Source organism: Lissotriton vulgaris, chromosome 9 (assembly GCF_964263255.1).
Source record: "Lissotriton vulgaris chromosome 9, aLisVul1.2, whole genome shotgun sequence".
Lineage (NCBI taxonomy): Eukaryota > Metazoa > Chordata > Amphibia > Caudata > Salamandridae > Lissotriton > Lissotriton vulgaris.
In genome coordinates, this window is record NC_141697.1 from 1,218,669,128 (window position 1) to 1,218,692,144 (window position 23,017).

A 23,017-nucleotide genomic window follows, 5' to 3' on the forward strand; every position below is an offset into this window, starting at 1 on the left:
ACAACTGCCATACATATTTTGGCACCCCTTTAAGTCCCTTGTAAGTGGTACCCCTGGTAACTAGAACATAGGTACCAAAGAAGGTCCTTTAGGACTGCAGGATGTATTATGCCACCCTACGATACTGCTATACAAAATGCTTGCTGCCTGCCATTTCAGACTGTGTGTCATGGTGCAAGCCATGAGTAAAGACATGACATGAAACCCTCACTATGTGCCATGCCAAAGTCACTGTAAGTAATGCATGCAAGTCACCCCTACAGAGGGCAGTGTAGCCCTACGGCAGGGTGCATTATTTTACATGTGAGGGCATTTCTGCATGAGCAGATGTGTTCCTGTGCTGTCTTATTCAATTACTAGATGGTACAGATGAACAGGGAAGCTATCATAAGTATATGTACTGGGCATTGATCATTTCGAGTTCCCCAGGTGCATGATGGCTTCACTAAAACCTATGATGTTTGGCATCAAACACCTTGTCTTAATAAATCTGTACTATTGCCAGTACAAGATTTATTATGACATGCATCCAGAGGTCAAATTAGAGGTGACCCCTGAAAAAGCTGCCATTATCTAGTGTGCTGGCTGACTGGTATCGAACAGCCTGCCAACACAGACATGTTTCTGACCATCTGCAGGTGAGAGCCCATGCTCTCGGAGGCCAGAAGCGATGCCTGCCACGGAGGAAGGTCTTCACACCTCCTCCAGCAGGATGGCTAGTGATTTAGCATATCAAGGCCAGGGGCTTCAAAGCCCCTGCCACCTTTGATATGCGACTCTGGCTTACCCCAGTCCTAGGATATGCCACCCCCTGCCCTGAGGCCTGTTGGGCACCAGGACAGGTGGGAAATTAGCTATGTAAGTAGGCGTGTTGCACCACCAGGCTAGTCACACCACTAAGGTGGGCTGCCTCACCAGGCTAGTCACACCACTAAGGTGGGCTGCCTGATGTGCTCCACAAAAGAAGGAATCCACCATCTTGGTTTTGGTGGAATTAGGAACTCTGGGACAGGGTTATGCCCACTCCCCACAGGAAGTGGTCATATAGGGGGTGTAGTGACCCCCAAGGGTAAGTATCCCTAAATTCACCTAAATTCAGTATGTAGGTGCCCTCCCTGACACCAAGAACTCAGATGTGCCTGACTAAAGAAGAAGGAGGACAAAGAAGAGCAAAAGAATGCAAAAACGGTGGACTACTGGTTGACTTGGTTCCAAACTCTGCCTGCCTGCTCCTGTTCCGGCAATAGCAAAGACCTCACTTGTCCTGCAGCTATGCATCCTCCGAAATCCTTGGAGGGCTGCCAGCACTTCGACAATCAGCCAGCATCACCCTTTGAAGTGGAGGAGCCTTTTTTCCTGCAGGCACCGACCGCATCAACCCGCCATACTGTTCCGCTGATAGCCAGAACCACAAAGGAAGCAGCATCTCAGGAGGAGGTCTTGGTGCTCCAGGAGGTCAGATCCATCTCCCTAACATATTTGGATCTGCTAGGAGCCCTGCACCAATACCTGGGGTACAGGAGCCCTAGCAGCAGCTAAGGCTTGTTTAGTGTCCAGCCTGGACACAAGCACTACCAAGACAGACCTATCGATTTGAGACGTCGGCATCAGAGAGGCCATCGATGAGTGGTCCTGTAGTCCTGTTTTGTACCATCTCCAGGTTGACCTAAAAAGTGAGAGCCTCCAACGCATGCGACCCGCTGGACAAAACACTTCTGCACCCGAGTCCCAGAGCCAGAGTCTGGGCCTACTGACGGTGCCCCCATGCTCCAGAGACTCTCAAGAGCTGAGCACCCCCCTTTGGGTTCTGAAGGACTGGTCCCCTAGTCCACATTTGCAGCCTTTTTCTTGTTAAAGGCTTTCCCATTGACTTCAACTGTAGTGTTCCAGACTACCCTTGTGACCAGCACCTCTGCACCCAGACACACCAGGGCAAGTAAACCAAAACTGCTGGTCGTTATAAGGACCTTCGCCCCTACTTAAGTCCAGAGGAGCAACCCTGTAACTCTATTGCAAGTACCCCTATGCTGTGTATGTCTCTCCCATAGGATAACATTACCTTGTTTAGGGCTCATGCCTTACATCTGACAGCTGTATTTTCTGTGTTTCTGAAAATCGCTTATTTGAAAAGTACTCACCTAATCTTGTAGATCTTGGTGTCTAAATATATAAAAATCGAGTTTTTTTCTAAATTGGTGTCGGATTTCCTTGTTGAGTGTGTATCCCATTTATTGACTATTTTTTTGTAACCAGTGCCTAACACTCCCCTCTGATAAGCTTACGTCTACAGGCCACACTACCACAAATATAGCACCTGGGGATTGTTAAAGCAAGCACCTGTACACTAGTAAGTGATACCTGGCCTTTTTGCTCAGTCAGTGCACCTCTTTTTGGTACACTATATAAAGAGCCAGCTTCTTACACCAGCACACTAGAAACCACCCATTGTCTTACACACATGCACTTCTTCAGGGCAACAGGCATTTGTATAATTTTAGAAGATGCAGTGACTGGGTTCAGTTTTCTGGTCTCACACAGCACTCAGAAAATGTGACATTATCATCCATTACATTTTACATTTTATGGGGATCAAACCTGTTTGCAGAATACAGACATCACCGGATCACTTTCATACAGAAATGCAAAGCATTTGGGATCCCTCCATTTCTGTGTATTTCTGCATGGGTTTATTTAGGTCTGGCGGGTTCCGCTTCTGCTTCTACCACCGACACAGCGTGTTGCTGCCCTTAACATAATTATTCTATGTGTTTTGATGCAGATGTGTCAGAAAAGGGGTCTGTCCATGTGCTGCGTATGAAGGAGGAGGTGTGTCTCTGTATATGAAAGTCGCTGCCCTCAGTGTATCTAAATGTAGATGGCTCTTGTAATGCTTTTGTGGAGGTGGGATGTGTGTATGAATGCCATTAGTGTCTGTTTGCCACAAGTACGTCAGCTCTAACACTTACCCATGCAGCCTACCTGCGGACATGTTTTTGTTTACCTTTTTCCAATCTGAAGCAACTGATACCCACGGACTCTAAACTCAGGGGTCTGAGGCCCACATCACTTTCAGGTATGCATGCTTCCAAAAAACAAAAAATGTAAAAAAAGAACCTTAAAAAATGCACACAAAAATACCCATCTGTCATTTGAACATTTCCTGCCCCTCAACGTTGTGTGCTGAGGGAGAGTGATGATAGCTCCAGGGGCACCGGCTGAACAGAAACCTTAACAAGGCCATGCAGGTGTCAGAAGAGCCTCCTGTGGATATATATGTACGAGCCATATGACCGCTGAAGTTCACAAATGTGCTGCTGATTTTAGATACATACCTTGACGAACAGCGCTGTGGTAACTTTCGAAGAGCGTGGCTAGGCGGGCACAGTTATACATCACGAAGGCTCCACTCTTCGTTCCTTTTGTAGAGATGCTGGCATCATCCAAGACCACACTGATCTACAGCAGGACAGTGGAGAAAAAAGCATCTTCAATCGTTTCGTACAGTCTGAGTTATCTTATGTTAGAAGCGCTATGAATGTAAAACAGATTGAGAAATGTGTTGTGCAAACGTTTGAGCTTCCCCAAAGTGACTTAGTGATTCTCTAGCAAGGCACTCTTTGAGACCACGCTTTGGAGGGGAGGGTTCTACTTTTGCCTGGTTGCGTAAAGTATTAAACATTTCAACGTCCATAAATGAAAGTCAACTTCAATGTGGAGGCATATTTACATGTAAAATATAACAAAGTAAGAACTGTTACTTAATTATAGTCCAAGTTCTCGAGTTCTATTCACTGAATTTTCAAGCAGGATCTTAGAACAGACTATCTGGCTGCATCTCATTCGTTAATGTATAGCCGACGGATGACAATACCAACTCATAAGTAGTCATTGCACCTATCCATACATTAATTAGATCCATTTTACAAGCAAAAACAAATCAAAACAGCGAAACAGGTGAGCATGTAACCCTAAACTGATGTAAAGGAGCGTCACTTTAGATAAGCCAGAAATCCGGTATAATATAGAAAGTGGTGGATTAACAAACTCCACAATATATTGGTAAGCGACCCCAGGAATGGTCGTACATGCTTTCCATCCAAGAATAACACATCTGTTCCAAAGGCAGGAGGCAGGGTAGTGACTGAATTCAATGAAGATATCCAAGGGGAAAACTGGGATACCAACAACAGCATCTTTACTCCTTTTTCAAGAGAACTTCATTGATATCCAGGCATTGAATATACAGATAAGAACAACCCACAAAACTGGAACTTAAAATCAGGATGGAAGCTAAGAGATATGAACAAGTCTTGTAAAGAGCTTTCTCGGAAAGTCTTTATCACTTGGATATCAGAACTAGATTGAAACAAGATGATAACGCCTTTGAAAATTGAAGACCAACGATCCAGTAGCTACTTTATAATCCCTGCTAATGGGACAATTCAGATGAAGTCACGCATGGTCAAGGAATGCCAGGGGGGACAAACTGCTTTCGCAAACAAATGTGACTATAGGATACTATCCATCTTGCTAGGGCTTACTTATCAGCTCCACAGATATCTCCTCCACAGTGGACAAAGCGCCGCCTTCTCTAGCTAATGCCTCAATGCTCTTTTCATGAAGCTCATAAGGAACTGGCCCTGCTGGGATGAAGGAATCTGGGAAGAAACAAGAGAAATGGTCCGATTCAAACAAACTTTGGGTAAGGAAGAGAAGCAGGACATTTAAAAGCATGGTGCCTGTATCTCAAGGACTCTCCTAGAAGACAAACTGACCACCACTGAAGTAACTTTTGAAGAGCGTGGCTGTCGATCTACCCTGAGCTTTGACCGAAGAGAGGGTCTACCAATTTAGACAAAACTATATTAAGTTCCAAATGATGTGTGGCTTCCTTCTTAAGGGATAACCTTCAAAAGTACATTAAGGTAAGCTTTGTCCATTAGATCAATGAAAAAGGATAGATACAAGGATGTTTTCTGTAAGCTGCAATAACCACAAAATGGAGAAGAGGAGAAAAGAGGATATTGCTTTGTAAAATATAGTACGCAGAAAATAACTAATGGCCATACCTCACAAAATGTATTAAAAAGGGAAATACTGGTGCTTCCAGACACGTATTTTGGTTAACACCACAACAAATAAATAAAAAGGTACAAAAAGCATTTCTGACGGACCTATTATGGAAGGTCTTTTTGGCTTAGAAGTTCGGGTGCTGTATTTAACTGTTCAGCCTGCGAAGGAGAGCTGTTCAGTGCAGACAGAGAACCCAACAGGCGAGCATATGGAAACCATCACTGGCAAAGTGCCTCTGAATCTATGACAATATTCATATATATTACTCATTCACCAGGACTAGAACCACGGCAGCAGAAGAAACAGAATAAAGGCAAATAACCATAGTGCTGATGAAGTGCTTTGAAGAACTGAGACTTCGCACAAGCTCCTTGTCACAGCTGGAGAAAGATCTGACACAGCGCCAACATTCTCTGCTTCTCTTTTTAACACATCTGTTCACTGTATAAAATGGGCTTGAATGCTTGTCTGAGGCCCTTGTTCTGGACAAGAATGTAAGAGGGGTATATGCCCTTTTTAGTTTGAGGATTTGTAAATCTACCATCGTTTTCATAACTTGTTTCTATAAGAACTATTTTTATAGAGCCCTCTATACAATACTTCTGCTGTTTCTAGTCACCGTGAATAACAGATGGGGGATACTCTTAACTAACAGCAGATTTCTCAATTTAGAATATCCTCCAGGCACCAGACTAGATCCAGCGATTTTTATAGCAGTGCTCCTGTGTGCCACTAGGTGGCATTCTCATGCTCCAAGTAGGCTCCATGCCACCATATAAGTAATGGAGCAGAACTAATTTAAGCACCAGCGCTGTGTGCTGACGTCAGTTTCTTGACTTCTGCACCCTCAGATTTGGAGCACAAACAATTGTTGGTACAGTGTGCTGAGTCCTAATATGTTAAAAAGAGGCCGCTCCACAGAACAGAGAGGTGGGAGGGCAATGGGGGATCTTTGGCTAAATAGGGTAAGCTCCAGAAAGAGTGATACGAAGGTAAGTAACTTGTTATTCTGATGGATACTTCTAAACACAGATTCCTCCTCTTAGAATAGATACCAAAGCAGTACCGCCAAGAAGGTGCGGGGTGGTCTGTGGAGTGAACTTAAAGCAAAAGGTCCTCCAGAACAGAGTGGGCAAAGTGACCTTCCTACCAGACCTGGCTGTCATGGCAGTAGTACTTTGTGTATCTATGCACAGACTCCCATGTCACAGCCTGCGTGATATCAAGGACAGGCATCCCTTCTGCTAATGCAGTGGTAGCAACCCTGGGCCTGGAGAGATGGGCTCTCACACCTTCCGGGCCTGCTTCTTGCTCACTGCGTAGCAGATCTTAATGCAGAGGACCATTCACCCTGACAAGGCCATTTTTCACACCCTCACAAAAAGCTGATAGTCCATTCGGGGACCCTCTTTATAAAACCCCAAAAAACTCTTTTGGGGTCCAACCGATGGAGCCTCTCTAAAGAGAGAGGTTAGGGGAGTAAAGAATGCTGATGGATTGCCCAATATGGAATGCAGTCATGAGTTTCGGTCAGAAGGCTGCCCTGGTTCTCAGCACCAATTTGTCTGGGGAAAAAGATGGCGTAGTGAGTTGCTGCGAGTGTGCCTGCAATTCACGAATGCTGAGCTGAGATAATCCCCATGAGGAAGACAGGCTTCATTCTTTGAGGTTAGAAGATGAAGCTACGCATAGGCTTGAAATACTCATGAGGAACGTCAAGACCAAGTAGGATGCCCAAAGCTAAAAAGCCTCAGACCCACCATCATCTGGATCTAGGAGCAAGTGACTGAAACTCTGGATCATACCCCAAATGACTTGAGCTCATTGCTGCCAGGAGACCGCTGAGTTTTCACTGTATTCAGATTTCGCCAATGAACGGAAGCTGCTGAGGAGAAACAGGTGAGACTGCAGCGCATTTATGGTTCCTCACTATGGCATGACCAAGGGCTTAGAGAAAAAAATCAGTCAACCCTCTAGTAAATTTCATCACAACAGGTGATTTAAAAAAAGGACGGTTGGTCAGGTAAATGTAGAAAGGCCGAAAAGGACGCCAAATAACTTTTTACAGTGCCCACTGTAAGACCTCGCAGGGCTCAAGATAAAACAAACAAAAGGACATCCCACAGCTTTGCCTGTACAGCGTCTGTATTTAGGGCACCATGCTAGTTCACAAATTTTTTCCAGCACCCACATAAGTGGATTTTGTCGTAGGGCGCTGAGAGTGAGGATGACACACATCACGAGCCAGGGTGAAGAACCTTGCCTTGATGCTGCAACAGGATGTCCTCCCAAAGTGGTAGGTCGATTGGTTGACAGATCGTCAGGAGATGGGAATACCACACTGCCACTGGTCCAATAGGGGGCTACTAGGATGACTTGGGTCCATTTGTTTTTGATTTTTTCAGACCTCGGGCAGGATAGAAAACGGCAAGAAGGCTTGCAGGATTGCATTCCAGCCAGAATGTATCTCCAAACAAGTGTTGTTGTGGAAACTCTAATGCCCACAAAACAGTGTGTTCTAGACTACTAAAATGTTCTAGCAAGGTTTCCCCACTGGTGGAAGACACGCCGCACCAGTTTGAAAGAAAACCGCCACTCTCGATCCACAAAATGATACCTGCTCACTTGGTCTGTTTGGGTGTTCAGGGACCGTGCCAGGTGGTTGGCAACCACAAAGATACCCTAGAAATCAGACACCTCCAAAGGCGTAAAGCCTCCTGTCACAGAATCCAAGACCCCACCTCGCCCTCTTTGTTGCAGTCCAATATAGTTGTGGTGTTGTCTGTGAGAACCTGCACCAGCCTCCCTTTGATGGAAGACAGGAAGGCCTTTAGGGCTACAAGACTGGTCTGTAGCTCCAGACAACAGATATACATCGGGTCCTCCACAGGAAACAGATCTACAGGTTCCCCAGGTTAAAACACCCCCTCCCACAACCCAAAAGTGATGCATCGGTCACCACTTTCAGCTCCAAGAGAGTGGTCTACCTCCTAGGACAAGCTGCTGAGAGTCAGTAATCACTAAAGATCTTGAGCTATTACCCGTGTGATCGGAATAGTGTCAGAGAGGCGGCACTGGTGTGGAGCCCACTGACACCTCAAGCTCCACTGTAGAGCTCATATGTGCTAACCAGCATGATTGGCAAGGAGGATGAACAAAGCTAAAAAGCCTCAGACACACCAGGAATTGGGCCAAGGAGTGCGCCTGAAACATCTGATCATAACCAGAATGTCTTGAGCTCATTGCTGCCGGAGGAACGTAGAGTTCTTCACCATATTCATGATTGCCCCAATGAATGGAAGCTGCTGGGACTTCAGTGCGCTTTTGTTGAAACCCAAAGATGTTAAAGTTATGCTGCTATCTGGAGGTGGTCCACGACTGATTGACGAACCTGATTCAGCAGCCAGCCATCAAGGTACGGGAATGCATCAACTCTCAATCTCCGAAGATGGGCAGCAACCACTACCAATACTTTAAAAAAAAACCTAAGGGGCGCCAGTGAGGCCAAACGGGAACCCAACAAACTGAAAATGCTCCTGATACAATTTGAAGTGCAAGTAACGCAGGGGGGACTGAAGGACAGGTGTCTGCAAATAGGTGCCATGCAAGTACAAGGACACTATCCATTTGCCAGAGTCCAGAGCAGATTGGAAATGCACACATTGGCCCAGATCCTATCGGTGAGCATTTTCAATCTGTCCTTTTGTAGAAAAGAGAGGAGGGAACGTCAGTCAAAGATTGGCCTGAGGCCCTCATTATTTATGAAATGCAGAAATAGCGAGAGTATTAATACCTTTATCTTAGTCTAGTACCCTCACTATGGCAACTTTTGTGAGCAAAATGCTTATCTTCGTGGCAGATGGACAGATGCTCTTCTGTTTTGCTGTCAGAAGAAAGAAAAGGTAGGCCATAACGGTTTGAATAATTTGCAAGACACATCTGCTGATGATATAGATCGCCAATATGGAAGAAGGCGCCTGATCTGGCCCATCACTGAGTGGGTAAGGGCAAAGTGGTTTGTTGGTCGATACAGCAAAGGAGGAGGAGTTGGAGACTGGTGCCCCTGCTGGACCGCACATTTCTTTGCTGTGGTCCAAAAGAACGGGGCTGTCCATTCCATCCCTGATTGGGAAGGCTGTTTATGTCTATAAGCGGACTTTTGGAGTAGCCTCTAAATTTCTGAAACTGATGCAGAAATATTTTGACAGAGGCCACCTGCGCAAGAAAGGCGCTGTCACTTTACTGTCTTTAAAGCGTTCCAAAGCAGAGTCCGCCTTCTCACCAAAGAGGAGAGGCCCATCATGAAATTTGTACTTGTAAAGCGCACTAATACCCCAACTGGGGTGTCCTGGCGCTGTAACACATACCGCAGTGGTACCCTTCCTGGCTTTTCCATGTGAAATGTCCACTCCTGGGCACCCCCAAGGTGAAGCATAGGGCACGTCCATCAGGGAAGCCTTTACGTCAACAGGCATGTTGATGAAGGACCCCCCAGTGACCAGGGGAGGTGTGAAGCCAACAGCCGTTTTGTACATCAAGGTATACAGCATCATCAGTGTAATGAGGTGGAGCAAGCCAACCCCTTCGCCATCATCATCATTAATATCCTGGGCTGCACCTTGTTCTGGTGCAGGGTCAGAGACAGAACCAAACACATAATGCAGTCGGTGCTGATAGCTATGACGTGGTGGAGGCACAGGCTTTGAGACAATCTGCTGCGCTCCAGTAATTTCCTATTACAATTTCGGTTGAGCTCGGGCCGATGTTGATTCAGGATCATCTTCCGGTGATGGTGGGCTCAGTGCTGGCATCCGGGTGGTGGGAGCCCGTGTGGATTGTGGGGTGTGGGTGGAAGTCTGTTCTAGAGTCGGTACGATAATGGGACCCTAGGGAAAACCCTAGGGAAAAACTGCACTCACTGGCAACCTGACTGGAAGGCCCTATGGTTCCTTGGGGCCCAAGAGTACACCAGAGAAAGTCTGAAGTCCTCTACATATCTGCAACATGGCCTCCTTAAACGCATTGATCTGTTGTGGGTCCGCGATGGTCCAGAAATCTCTTCGTGCATTGGGAGCAGTTGAGGAATCGGATCAGTGACCAGCGAACTAGGAGTGCAACTTAATCCTTGATGCCTTCACACCTTCTCCTTGGAGCTGAAGTAGCGTGATGGGGTCAAGTTCAGCTTTGTTTTTTATGCTTGTATTTGGACTTGTACTTAGTGGCGGTCTTTGAGCGTAAATAGCCCCATGAGTGGGGCTGAGTCCAGTTCAGGCTTGGAGCGGGACTGGGACCTATGTGATGGTCAGCGACAACAGCTCACATTGCCTTTGGAAACAGGAGGGTGTACTTATCACACAACTTAAGAGCTGGACATTTGCTTCCTGCAGTCGCAGCGCAGCTAGAATCCATGCACTTTCCTCTGGGCACATTATCCCCTAGCATACTGCATTGAAGTTAGGAAGTTGTTAGAAGATCGACAATGTCCGAAACGGAGCTCTAAATCCAAATTAGAAGGCGCTGAAGGAAATTAATTGGCATCAGCGTGCATGGGGTGGTTCTTCTATGGGGCTCCCTTCTGATACTTCCAGAGAGGTATGGAGCCAACACAGAGCCACCTACTGGCATGTGGGAGCACTGCTGAGGAATAGCCTATGCCTGCACAGTGAGGAAGTAGCCACAAAAAGTTACAGTCCCCTAAAGAACAAGGGCCATATGTATGAAGGTATTTTCGATTCGCAAAGGCCGAAATTCGCCGAATTTCGGCCTTTGCGAATCGGAAACGGCCATTTTTGCACATTTGCAATGTATGAAAAAGTAGCAAAATAAGGAAGTGCAAAATTTTGCGATTCCTTATTTTGCCATAGCATTTAAGGAATCGCAATTTTGCGATTCCTTAATTGCTATGTAAGAAGCTTTTTTCTCTTGCGAATTTGGTTTAAGGAATCGCAATTTACCACCAACAGAAAGTTGGTGGTAAATTGCGATTCCTTTTCAATAAGCACAAATTTGCATTTTTCATTGTGGCATGTGACGCACATGCATGCCCTTAGGGCATGTATGTGCGCCATATGTGCACACATGTCATTTTCAGGGGTGCAGCAGGGTGTTCTTGAGACACCCCCTGCACCCTTGAAAATTCGCACAATTTGCGATTAGCAAATAGCGATTAGCACATTTCCCCTTCATTCCTATGGGCCTCCTGGCCCATAGAAATGAATGGGAAGTATTCCTTATTTGCGAATTCGCAATTTGCGAATTCGCAAACAAGGAATAGTAAGGAATCGCTAAAATTCCTAGATTACCTACATACATACCGTTTTGCGAATTCTAGATAGCGATTCCTTAAGATTCGCTATTTAAAATTCGCAAAACGGAAGTATGATACATATGGCCCAAGTTACCTACCTTCGGTAACGCTTTTTCTGGTAGATACAATATCTGCCTGTGGATTCCTCACCTTGTGAATATCCCCTTGCGTCAGCAACATTCGGAAATTCTTTTTGTAGCTTCGCGCCGACGTGGACGACGTCATAGAGGTACGGCATCGCACGCGACTCCGCTGACGTCACAGACACCATAATAGGCCCACGCCGGCGTGATGACATCAGTTCCGCCCTTTTTTCCGTGCCTTTGAGGCACACGGACGGACCGATGAAAGTAGATATATACACAGTATACACAGTACACAAATGTCAAGATAACACACACAGTGTGAAGCAAATGCAGGAAAACAATTGAAATAAAACATTTCCTTGACAATAAAAATATTTACATTACAATAACTCAGGTATAGAAGAGTGGACAACGGGGAGGCGGGTGGGTCAGTGAGGAATCCACAGGCAGATATTGTATCTACCAGAAAAAGCGTTACCGAAATTAAGCAACTTGTTCTTCTGATAGATACATCTGCCAGTGGATTCCTCACCTTGTGAATAGAGTCCCACAGCAGTCCCCACTCCCGGAGGAGGGTGTCAACTCTCCTATACCAGAAAATCCTGGAGGACAGAGCGCGCAAAGTGGCCGTCCCTCCTCACCTCGGTATCCAAGCAGTAATGCTTTGCGAAAGTGTGGAGGGAGGCCCAAGTTGCCGCTCTACAAATATCCTCTACAGGTACACCTCTAGACAAAGCAGACGTTGATGACTTTGCTCTAGTAGAGTGAGCTCTTATACCCTCTGGAGGTTCCTTACCAGGCAAGGAGTAGTAGATCTTGATGCAGAGGATAATCCATCTCGAGAGCGTGCCCTTGTGCACCGCCTTCCCCTTCCTGCAGCCAGCAAACCCAACAAACAGCTTGTCATCCAACCTGAACTCTCTTGTCCTGTCGAGGTAAAAGCTCACCGCCCTCTTAGGGTCCAAGCGATGAATTCTCTCCTCCTACTTGGAAGGGGGAGGATAAAAGGTAGGGAGGGTAACAGACTGCCCCAGATGGAAAGGAGTTACCACCCTAGGCAGAAAAGCAGCCCTGGTCCTGAAAACCATTCTTTCAGCATGAATGGACAAAAACGGCGGCTTTGAACTAAGAGCTTAAAGCTCACTTACCCTCCTTGCCGAGGTAATTGCCACCAGAAAAATAGTCTTAAAAGACAAAAGTCTCAAAGGACACTTGTGTAAAGGTTCAAAAGGCGAACCCATCAAGAATGTAAGAACAAGGTTCAAGTCCCATTGAGGCACAATAAAAGGTGTAGGAGGAAATTTATTGGTAGGCCCTTAATGAATCGTAATACAATAGGAGATTTAAACAAAGAGGGCTGGTCCGGCAAACAAAGGAAAGCCGATAAGGCCGACAAATAACCTTTGATAGTTGCCACCGCAAAACCCTGCTGGGCCAAGAAAAGTGCAAATTGAAGTATATTGGACCAATGAGCCCTTAAAGGGTAAATGGACTTCTCCCCACACCAAGCCACAAATTTAGACCATCTATAAGAATAAACAGACTTGGTAGAGTCACGCCTGGCCGATAAAATGACATCCACCACATCGTGTGGGAGAGAAAAGGAAATCAGGTTGCCCCGCTCAAGCTCCAGGCATGAAGGTGTAAGGTCTGGAGGTGGGGGTGTAGAACCTGCCCCTCCATCTGGGAGAGGAGATCTGCCCTGTGAGGGAGATGGAGCGGAGGGCACGAGGAGAGGTGGAGAAGATCTGTGTACTACACCCTTCTTGGCCAATCCAGGGCGATCAATATAATTTGGGCCCGGTCTTGGCGAATCTTCCTCAGAACCAGAGGAATCAAGGGTATGGGAGGAAACACGTAAACGAGTTGTGAGTCCCAACTCAACTGAAACGCGTCCCCCAGTGCTCCCTCCATCGGATACTGGAGGCTGCAGAATGACGGGCAGTGAGCGTTCTCGTGAGTGGCAAACAGGTCCACCTGAGGAGTTCCCCATGTCCGAAAGATAACGAACTACCTCTGGATGGAGCCTCCACTCGTGGTCGGCTGAGAACTGCCGACTGAGACTGTCTGCACGTACGTTCAGAACTCCGGCCAGATGATTTGCCATCAGACAAATCTGATGGTCCTGAACCCAGGACCAGAGACGCAGAGCCTCTCTGCTGAGACACTGCGACCCCACTCCTCCCTGCTTGTTGATGTACCACATCGCGGTCGTGTTGTCCGTCAGGACTTGATCTGACTGACCGCGAAGGGAAGGGAGGAAGGCCTTGAGCGCTAAACGTATGGCCCGCAACTCTAAAAGGTTGATGTGAAACAACCTTTCCTCTGGAGACCAAAGACCCTTGATCTCCAGATTTCCCAGATGAGCACCCCACCCTAGAGTGGATGCATCCGTTATCACTGTGGCCACCGATGGAGATAGTTGAAAAGGCTTTCCTTGTTGACAGATTGCCTTCCACGCTCCACCAAGACAGATCCGCTGCAGTTTCTCTTGAGATCCTCACTGACTCCCTGAGATCTCCGTTGTGCTGATACCACTGCCTGCGGAGGCACCACTGGAGCGCCCTCATGTGCCAGTGTGCATGGGTGACCAACAGAATGCAGGAAGCCATCAGACCGAGCAGGCGAAGGACCTTCAGGACTAGAACGACCTCTCCATTGTAAAATAAAGGAATCATTTCCTGTATGTCGCGAATCCTTTGAGGTGGAGGGAATGCACGACACACAGTAGTGTCCAGTACCGCACCTATGAACAGGTTGCGCTGGGAGGGCACCAGGTGAGATTTGGGTACATTTATCGAAAAACCCAACCTGTGCAACAACTGAGTTGTCTCTTGCAGATGAAGGAGCACTATCTCTGGAGATTCCGCCTTGATCAGCCAATCGTCCAGATACGGGAATACCGGTATCCCCGATCTTCTGAGATGTGCAGCCACCACAGCCATCACCTTGGTGAAGACTCGAGGTGCAGTAGTAAGACCAAATGGAAGGACCGCAAACTGGTAGTGTTATGACCCAACCGTGAAACTGAGATACTTCCTGTGTGACTTTAGGATGGGAATATGAAAATACGCATCCTGTAAATCGATCGACACCACCCAGTCTTCTTCCAGCAGCGCTTGAAGAACCTGCACAAGGGTGAGCATCTTGAACTTCTCCTGCTCCAGGTAAAGATTCAAGATCCTGAGATCCAAGATTGGACGAAGTCTGCCATCCTTCTTGGGGATCAGAAAATACTGTGAGTAGCATCCCTGGATCACCTCTATCGCACCCTTTCTGAACAGTGCCAGGACTTCTTCCTGCAGGAGAAGCAAGTGGTCCTCCGAACAATAACCCTGGCAAGGAGGGTAATTTGGGGGTAATTCCCGAAAGGGAAGAGCCTACCCATTCTCCACGAGTTGAGAACCCAAAGATCTGATGTAATCAATTCCCAATCTCGCATAAAATGGGTAAGTCGACCCCCCACTGGACCCATATGATCCGGAATGGCGGATATAGGGCTGCTTTGCTGCGTTGGCAGGGGGCTGGGAAGGGGAAGAGGAGGAGGCTTGACGACCTCTGAGACGAGCTCTCTGTCTGCCCTGTACGACTTGTAAAGCGTATTTTGATGCTGCTGTGGCTGCTGCTGAGATTGTTTGTAGGCTCGAAAGAAAGACCTGCGAAAACCTCTGAAACGCTTTCCAAAAGTTCCTCTGGTCTGAAGGTCCAATGACTTTGCTGTCGCTCTGCTGTCATTAAACCACTCTAAAGCAGCGTCAGCCTTCTTACCAAACAATCCTGACCCATCAAAGGGCAAATCCACCAAGGCAGACTGGACATCCACAGAAAATTCCGAAGATTTCAACCACGCAGCTCTCCTTGTGGCCACTGAAGAGCCCATGACTCTCACCACTGAATCAGCCGTGTCCAGCCCACTCTGGATTACTTGCCTTGCCGCAGCCTGAGTGTCAGAAACCACCTCCTGAAAATCCTTCCTATCGCTCTCAGGAATTTTAGGCACCAATTGTTTTACGGAATCCATCAAAGCATGGATGTACCGACCCATCAGGCAAGTTGCATTAGTTGACTTTAGCGCCATGCTGGCTGAGGAAAAGACCTTCTTTGCCGCCTGGTCTTGATTCCTTGACCTTTTTTCCCCAGGAACCTGTGGAAAAGCACCCACAGACTTCTTTGAACAGGCAGCCTGCACAACCAAACTCTCGGGCAGGGGGTGCATTGACAAAAAGTCTGGGTCACCAGGTGCCACCCTATATCTTCTCGCAACCGCCCTTGAAACAGCAGGGGGCTGTCAAAGGTTTCTTCCACACCTCATAAATAGGCTCAGCCAAAGCGTCATTAAACAGGAGCATTGATTCAATAACAGAGGAAGGCAAGTGAAGGATCTCAGTTAGAATATTAGACTTGTATTCAGCAGTAGGCAGAGTAATATTCAACAAGTCTGCAGCCTTCTTTATCACCACATTATAAGGAGTCACATCCTTAGAAGGTACATCTGATACAGGGGCCAAATCCCACTCAGAAGACAGCTCCAGGCCACTAGCCTCTCTTAGGCCATCAAAAGGATCCTCCAACTCTTGTAGCTCACCTTCCTCCATATCTTCATTCCGATACCTCTCTTCTTCCAGAAGTCTCTGTGCCCCACGCCTCGACCACTCCTTCATAAACGAAGTCGACGGATCCAGGACCAACTCCGCCGGAACCGGAGCCGGCGCCAAACCCGAAATCGGACAAGGCAGCTTAACCCGAGGCCGAACCGGATTCGGCATCGGAGTCGAGGGTACCGGCGTCGATGGAATCGGCGTCGAAGGCTTCGGCGTCGAAGGCTTTTTCGGCGCCGGATAATGCCAATGCAGTGCTGGAGCCGGCATGAAAGGCATAAAGGGCGCAGGAGCATAAGCCTGGGGGACACCCAGATTAAATGCTAATGGACCCGTGGGACCAACCGGTGCGCCAGAGGGGTACATTGCCCTGGAATAAACTCCAAACATGGCATTAAGGAACTGAGTTGGATCCTGACCTGGAGTTGGAAAGGCTGGATTAGAGCCCCCAGGTTGCTCTCGAGGGAGCGGAGTCGTCTCGACCTCGACCTCCTCCTCAGGTTGGTGCACCGGGGTCGACGAACCCGCAGGCAACTGAGCCTCGCCTTCTCCATCTTCCTCCTCCTCACCTTCATCCTCCTGACCAGAAGGATGGGACGGATCCGGAGACGGATTCGCTAACTGCTTCGGTGACTTAGGCGAATCCGCATGCGAAGCCTCACCCTCGGAGTCCTGTGTTTCCGAAGCCGAAGCCATCGTTTCTTTACGAAGTAGCTTCACCTGCGACTTCGGCCTTGAACTCGAGTCTTTCTCTGAGTGATGGCGAGACTCATGACTCCTCTTCTTATGCTTCTTCCTCGAAGACCTCGAAGCATACGCCGAAGATGACTCCGAGTGCGATCTCGAACGAGACCTCGAACGCCGAGTTTGCGACTGCGAACTCTTTTTCTTCTTCTTACTCTGCAATTTTGCCACGAGGAGTTTCGTCTCCCTCTCCCGAAGAGCCTTCGGAGTCATCTTCTTACAAGAAGGACAATCTTCGACGTCAAGGTCGGAGCTCAAGCACCAAACACAGCACTCATGTGGGTCAGTGATGGACATCATCTTGCCACATTCTCCGCACGCTTTAAATCCAGTCTTCTTCAAAGACATCTCGACAGAAGACAAAGAAACACCAGTAGAAACACAAAGTAACAAAGTTACTGTACAGCTACAGACGATCCCTTGTAAACCGTTAGCGTCGACGACGCGGAAATAAGGGGAACTGATATCATCACGCCGGCGTGGGCCTATTATGGTGTCGGTGACGTCAGCGGAGTCGCGCACGATGCCGTGTCTCTATGGCGTCGTCCACGTCGGCGCAAAGCTACAAAAAGAATTTCCAAATGTTGCTGACGCAAGGGGATATTCACAAGGTGAGTAATCCACTGGCAGATGTATCCATTAGAATGAATGTTATTATTAGACAATGTAAGGCTTGATTGCATTGCCAGAATTCACACTAGTGACTTTTTGATCACTGCAGATGTAATTGCCAGATGTTAAAAGATCAAGCCATCTTGATTGCTATTTCTTGGCACTCCAGAACCAGGAGGTCCAGATGCAATGGCGTGCAATTTTGGGTGGAATCTTGGGAAGGAAACAGCAGAATTTAAGTGTATAACAGTTTGGGATAATTTCTAGCTAGGTGTCTCCAACCTTGAGCTATTTCTGATCAGTGAAAAGGATTGTGAGATACTGAAGACCAAGTTACTCGTGCAGTGTCACCAGACACCCCCACGCCCAGTTTATTTAAATTTAGGTCTAATGCCCATATAGCCAAAGACTAGGGTTAAAACAAAATACACTGCCTGTGGGCACCATGACAGGGCTGCCATGTGTGTCAGTGAGAGCGTAGTCTTTGGCGATGTATTAACACGTGTGCATATGAATGGGATATTAATGTATGGCCTGTGTCATATTTACATGTGGCACAGGACATACCTTTCATCATATGTGGTACAGCTACATGTATAACACAAACATACTATCATTATTTTTAAATGGGAGAAATATAGTGCGCAGAAAAAGTTTCTGCTAAAAAAATTCATAATATGGTAAACATTTCTGAACTTAAACAAATGGCTGTATTTTTCAGTCTTAAATATGATACTGTGTCTACCATTCATTGGGAGCAAGATGCCTGCTGTTTGTAAATGCTACAACCTGAAATGGGAGAATATTAAACCGAGGAGTTAACTTTGTTTATATGGATTCCATAAAACTCACCATCTAGATTTTCTCCCATTTAGAAGTGTAGCGTTTACAAACAGCAGGCATGTTGACCAAGCGGCCTGTAGACACCGTGCCATATTTATAGCAGGAAAATACAGGTATTTGTTTAAATTGGAGGAAAGAGGGGAAAAACATTGACTCAATGTTCCATAGAAATAGTTTTATCCACTTTAAATTTTCTCTCATTTGAAAAAACATAAAAGTATCTTTCAGTTATAAATATGACCACAGGGATCAAGAGGCCTGATGTTTGTAAATCTAACACTAAGTAAAGAAAATTAAAATGGAGAGTTCACTTAGTCATTACATTAACTCTTTATTTTAATTTACTCGAAGATAAAAGCATTCAGAAAGAGTTTGCTCTCATGCTTCAATATTAAGTTGACAAGGCTTTTATTTAAGATTCAAATACTTCAGTGCTTCAGTTCTTCACCTCGGTGCCCTAGGTCACACATCTGATTCCAGCACTGCGCATTATCAGGCTCTGCTATCTGCAGCCTGAAGATGATAATGTAAAATAAACATAGCGTTCCTTTAATCGTAATAGGAAAATGTGACTCTGTGCTTATTTAAGAATAAACTCAAGACTGTGAGCTACTCCTAAGGTGTCTGGGAACTCGCGATCGACTGGTTGGAATCATCTAGCACGAATACGCCTCTTGTTTTACTATGCGATGGTAGGTGGACGTTAGAGACGCTTCTCCCGTGTGGGAGGTTGTAAGTGAGGCCAATGATGGGAATGATTGCTTGCAAGCTGGCAGGGTTCGCCCAAGGTAGCTGAGCTCTGCTGTAACTGTAGATCTCGGTTACTCTGCTCTTGATGGTGTCGCTGGCTTTGCCAATAAGGCATCTAATCGGCTGGTGGGATAAGTCTCTCCTGCAGACCTGCATAAAAGAGGGCTTTTCTCTTTAAAAACCTAATGTAAATAGGGTCTCTGCCTCAGTTGTAAACTTTGATTCTGAAAACCCCCCAAAAATACTAATATACAGAGTTCATGAGCATCAATGAAATTTGCTCAATGAAGTGACGGAAGCCCTATATGAAATAAAAGATTCAGATACTGTTAATCAGCAATTCATTTTGAAAATTAAATGACTTAAGCACTTGGTCACTGCTGCTGACCACAAGTAGTGTCTACAATTTTCAGATTTCTCATCCCAGATGCTCTTTGCATGTTTGTGTAACCTACGTACAAACACTCTAATAGAAATGCTGCTCTGAGAACTTTTATTGTGCGTTTGTCAAAGCACAGGAGAATCTACACTATTCTTTATCCATGTCTTTATCCAAAAGGGGACTCCTCTGCCAGATATGCAAGTGTAGAATGACTCCAACTTGTTACAGAGAACCCCCGCACCATCACAAGGGGTCCCTAACATCTGCTGCATATTAGGGCAGAGCAATTTTACGCAACCAGAGTTATTTTAAGGCTGTTGTCATCGTCAGTAGTACACAATTTCTTTTTTTCACCAGCCATGTATCTACTTTCATCAAGCATCTTGGGCAAAGTGGTCAGCAAATGATGTAGTCACATTCACAAGCATGGCACCTTGTATCCGAAAAAGGAGGGGAAAATGCAGTTGCCCAGGAAAAGTATGGCAGCCGAGAAAAAAAAGGGACAAACACCACTTGCAGCGGAAAAAACGCAGGCTCTACTAAACAACTTCAACAAAAGGCATTAGTGTGCTGGAACACAGAATGAACCAGAGTGGGCTCACCGCCACTGATGATCTCTACTCGGGAATAGTTTTTTAAACACTTTAAGTAAGCATTAGAGGTTTGGAACTCACTGTGAGCAATACGCAAGGTCAGAGAACACAAATATTGAATATCTCAGAATTAAAGTCTAGGATCAAAGTTGGGATTGACGCAAGGCAACAGCAGATAGATTCAAAACAGCTCAAGATGTCCCAGCGTTGACCTCCGTCAATCCACAAAAGGATGACTATGGAGGCTACAACTCAGCGGAACAAGAAGGGAGTTGGAGGAGAAGGGCCAGTGATGGACAGAGGCTCATAGCAGGAAAGGGGGGTGAACTAGTAACAGTGAAAAGTCCTAACATTGCTGCTCCTCCTGTGTCTGGGATTTACAAAGTGTTAATGTAGAACTTAGGTGCCTTTACAGTCTCGATGTATGGGAGGAGTATGAACGACGAAGTCGTTGAAAGACCAAGACGGGAGCTTACCTGGCTCCTGTGTGGTGTGGCTAACATCTCAAATTGGATAGCAGCTGACGTGAGGGAGTCAACAATCGCATCCCACGAGGCACCTGCGATGGGAAACACGGGTTGAACACGCGGGAAACAGAGCCAGAATTCCAATTAAATAAGGCTAAACAAAACTTTCCAGTGCCATATAACTGATGCAATGTTAAGATTTTCTTTTTTTACCACATTAAGAGAAAACCAGAGCAGAAGGGTAATTACCTTCAGTAACACTGGCTCTGGTAGACACTTTGTTCCCTCCTCTAGCATCTACGTTTATGCCACTGCAGCAAAAATAAATTTGGTCCCATAATACTTTATTTAGAGCAACTCTACTAATAAATGCACACCGACACATTCATTACTACAGTGAAACGGTTAAAATCCAATGTATTAACATTGCTGATGGCCTTCGCCTCCAATGAGCCACGAGCCATCCCTACACCCAACAATGGTAATAAATAGCATATTACACACTGCACATCTTCTAAATAGGCAATACTACTAAATGGAAATATAAAGACCACCAAGGAGCGGCCACGCAAATCTGTAGAGCCAGCCCCTGGAGAATCAAGCAGCTGCAGCTTTTCCTTTTCCAGGTACACAAAGAAAGCAGGTGGAGATGTATTTGATGTCAATGTGTTATCAGGAGAATACGCTATGTTTTAATAATCTACCACAGGTCTCTGCTTAGATATTGCTGTCCTTGGAGTCTCTCCAAGTAAATAGTGGTGTATTCATTCAGTGTTCAAAGGTGCTTTAGACCTCTTAGACCAATTTTCGGATCTAGCCAAGGCATTCTATTTTAAGGGGTGGATAGAAAGGAGGCAGTTGCTATTACAGGTTCACGAGAGACCATGTCGCCACCTTTAAGTAGAAACAATGGCTCCATCCTCAAGGTTACTTTAGAGTTTGAAAACAGTGACAGAAAGAAAGTTAGTAAAGCCTTCAATCCCCTCACTCTCCAGGCCACGTCTCCGTCAGCCACACCACCGAACTCCTCTGGACCGACCACCGCTGCATCCACTTCACCTTCCAGAAACCCACCACACACCACCGCACCCAACAGATCCCCCGCCGCTGCTGGAGCAAAATCACCGAAGACCAACTACATGCAAACCTTGCTCTCAGCCCACCCACCGAACCCTCCAACACCAACGTCGCTGCCCACAACCTCAGACGCTGGATCAAGGACTGCGCCAACACCCTCGCCCCGCTGAAGAAACCCCCCCACAGAGACACCAGCAAGAGGGCCAGTTGGTTCACCCCAGTACTCCTAGATTCCAAGCAAGCCTGCCGGAAACTACAGAAGAAATAGCACAGTAACCAAACTCCGGACAGCCACGCAGCACACAAGAACGCCGTCTGCAACCACCACCACGTCGCCAGGGCTGCCAAGAAGACCTACTTCAAAGACCGCCTCAACAACAACGCACACGACAGCAACGAGCTCTTCAACATCATGAAGGAACTCTCCAACCCCAGCTCCAACACCAACAACTTCCCGCCGTCGCAAGCCCTGTGCTACTCCTTCGCCACCTTCTTCCACCGCAAGATAGACATCCACGACAACACCCAGACAGCCCCAACAGACAGCAACACAACAGACCCTCTGCACACCATCGACCACATCCCCTTGCTAGCCTGGACCAGCGTGAGCATCGATGACACCATCAAGACCATTAACACAATCCACTCCGGCTCACCGTCAGACCCATTTCCGCAACACGTCTTCAACAAAGCAAGCAGCTTCATCGCACCTCACCTACACAACATCATCAATCACTCCCTTGAGACCGCAACCTTCCCAGAGAGCTGGAAACACGCTGAGATCAACGCCCTACTCAAAAAACCCAAGGCAGACCCAAGAGACCTCAAGAACTTCCGACCCATCTCTCGGCTCCCCTTCCCGGCCAAGGTCATCGAGAAAATCGTTAACAGACAGCTAACCCGATACCTCGAAGAGAACAGAATCCAGGACACTTCCCAGTCAGGGTTCCGCAGCAACCACAGCACCGAGACCGCCCTCATCGCCGCCACTGACGACATCAGGACCCTGCTAGACAACGGGGAGAATGCAGCACGCATCCTCCTATACCTCTCCCCCGCCTTCGACAACGTCTGCCACCGCACACTACGCGCACGCCTCCACGCCGCAGGGATCCGAGACAAGGCTCTGGAATGGACCACCTCCTTCCTCTCCGGCAGAACCCAGAGCGTCTGCCCCCCCCGTTCCATTCCGAAGCCTCCGAGATCATCTGCGGCATACCTCAAGGATCCTCCCTCAGCCCGACACTGTTCAACATTTACACGGCCTCGCTCGCACACGTCGCCCGACAGCACGACCTCCACATAATCTCCTACGCCGACGACACTCAACTGATCCTCTCCCACACCAAGGACCCCATCACAGCTAAAGCCAACCTCCATGAAGGAATGAAGGCCATTGCCGACTGGATGAAGATCAGCCGTCTGAAGCTGAACTCAAGACGGAGGTCCTCATCCTCGGCTCCAACCCGTCAGCCTGGGACGACT

At 47.1% G+C, this 23,017-nt stretch overlaps 1 protein-coding gene across 1 annotated transcript in view; it reads right to left on the minus strand.

Annotated features, from left to right (window-relative positions):
- DALRD3 (DALR anticodon binding domain containing 3) overlaps positions 1 to 23,017 on the minus strand; it is a 128,708-nt gene that overhangs the window by 31,839 nt on the left and 73,852 nt on the right. The window contains exons 8-9 of the mRNA XM_086939322.1: positions 20,465 to 20,547; positions 3,333 to 3,456 (exon numbers count right to left, since the gene is read on the minus strand). Coding sequence (XP_086795448.1) covers positions 3,333 to 3,456; positions 20,465 to 20,547 — 207 coding nt within the window. The remainder of the gene's footprint in view (positions 1 to 3,332; positions 3,457 to 20,464; positions 20,548 to 23,017) is intronic.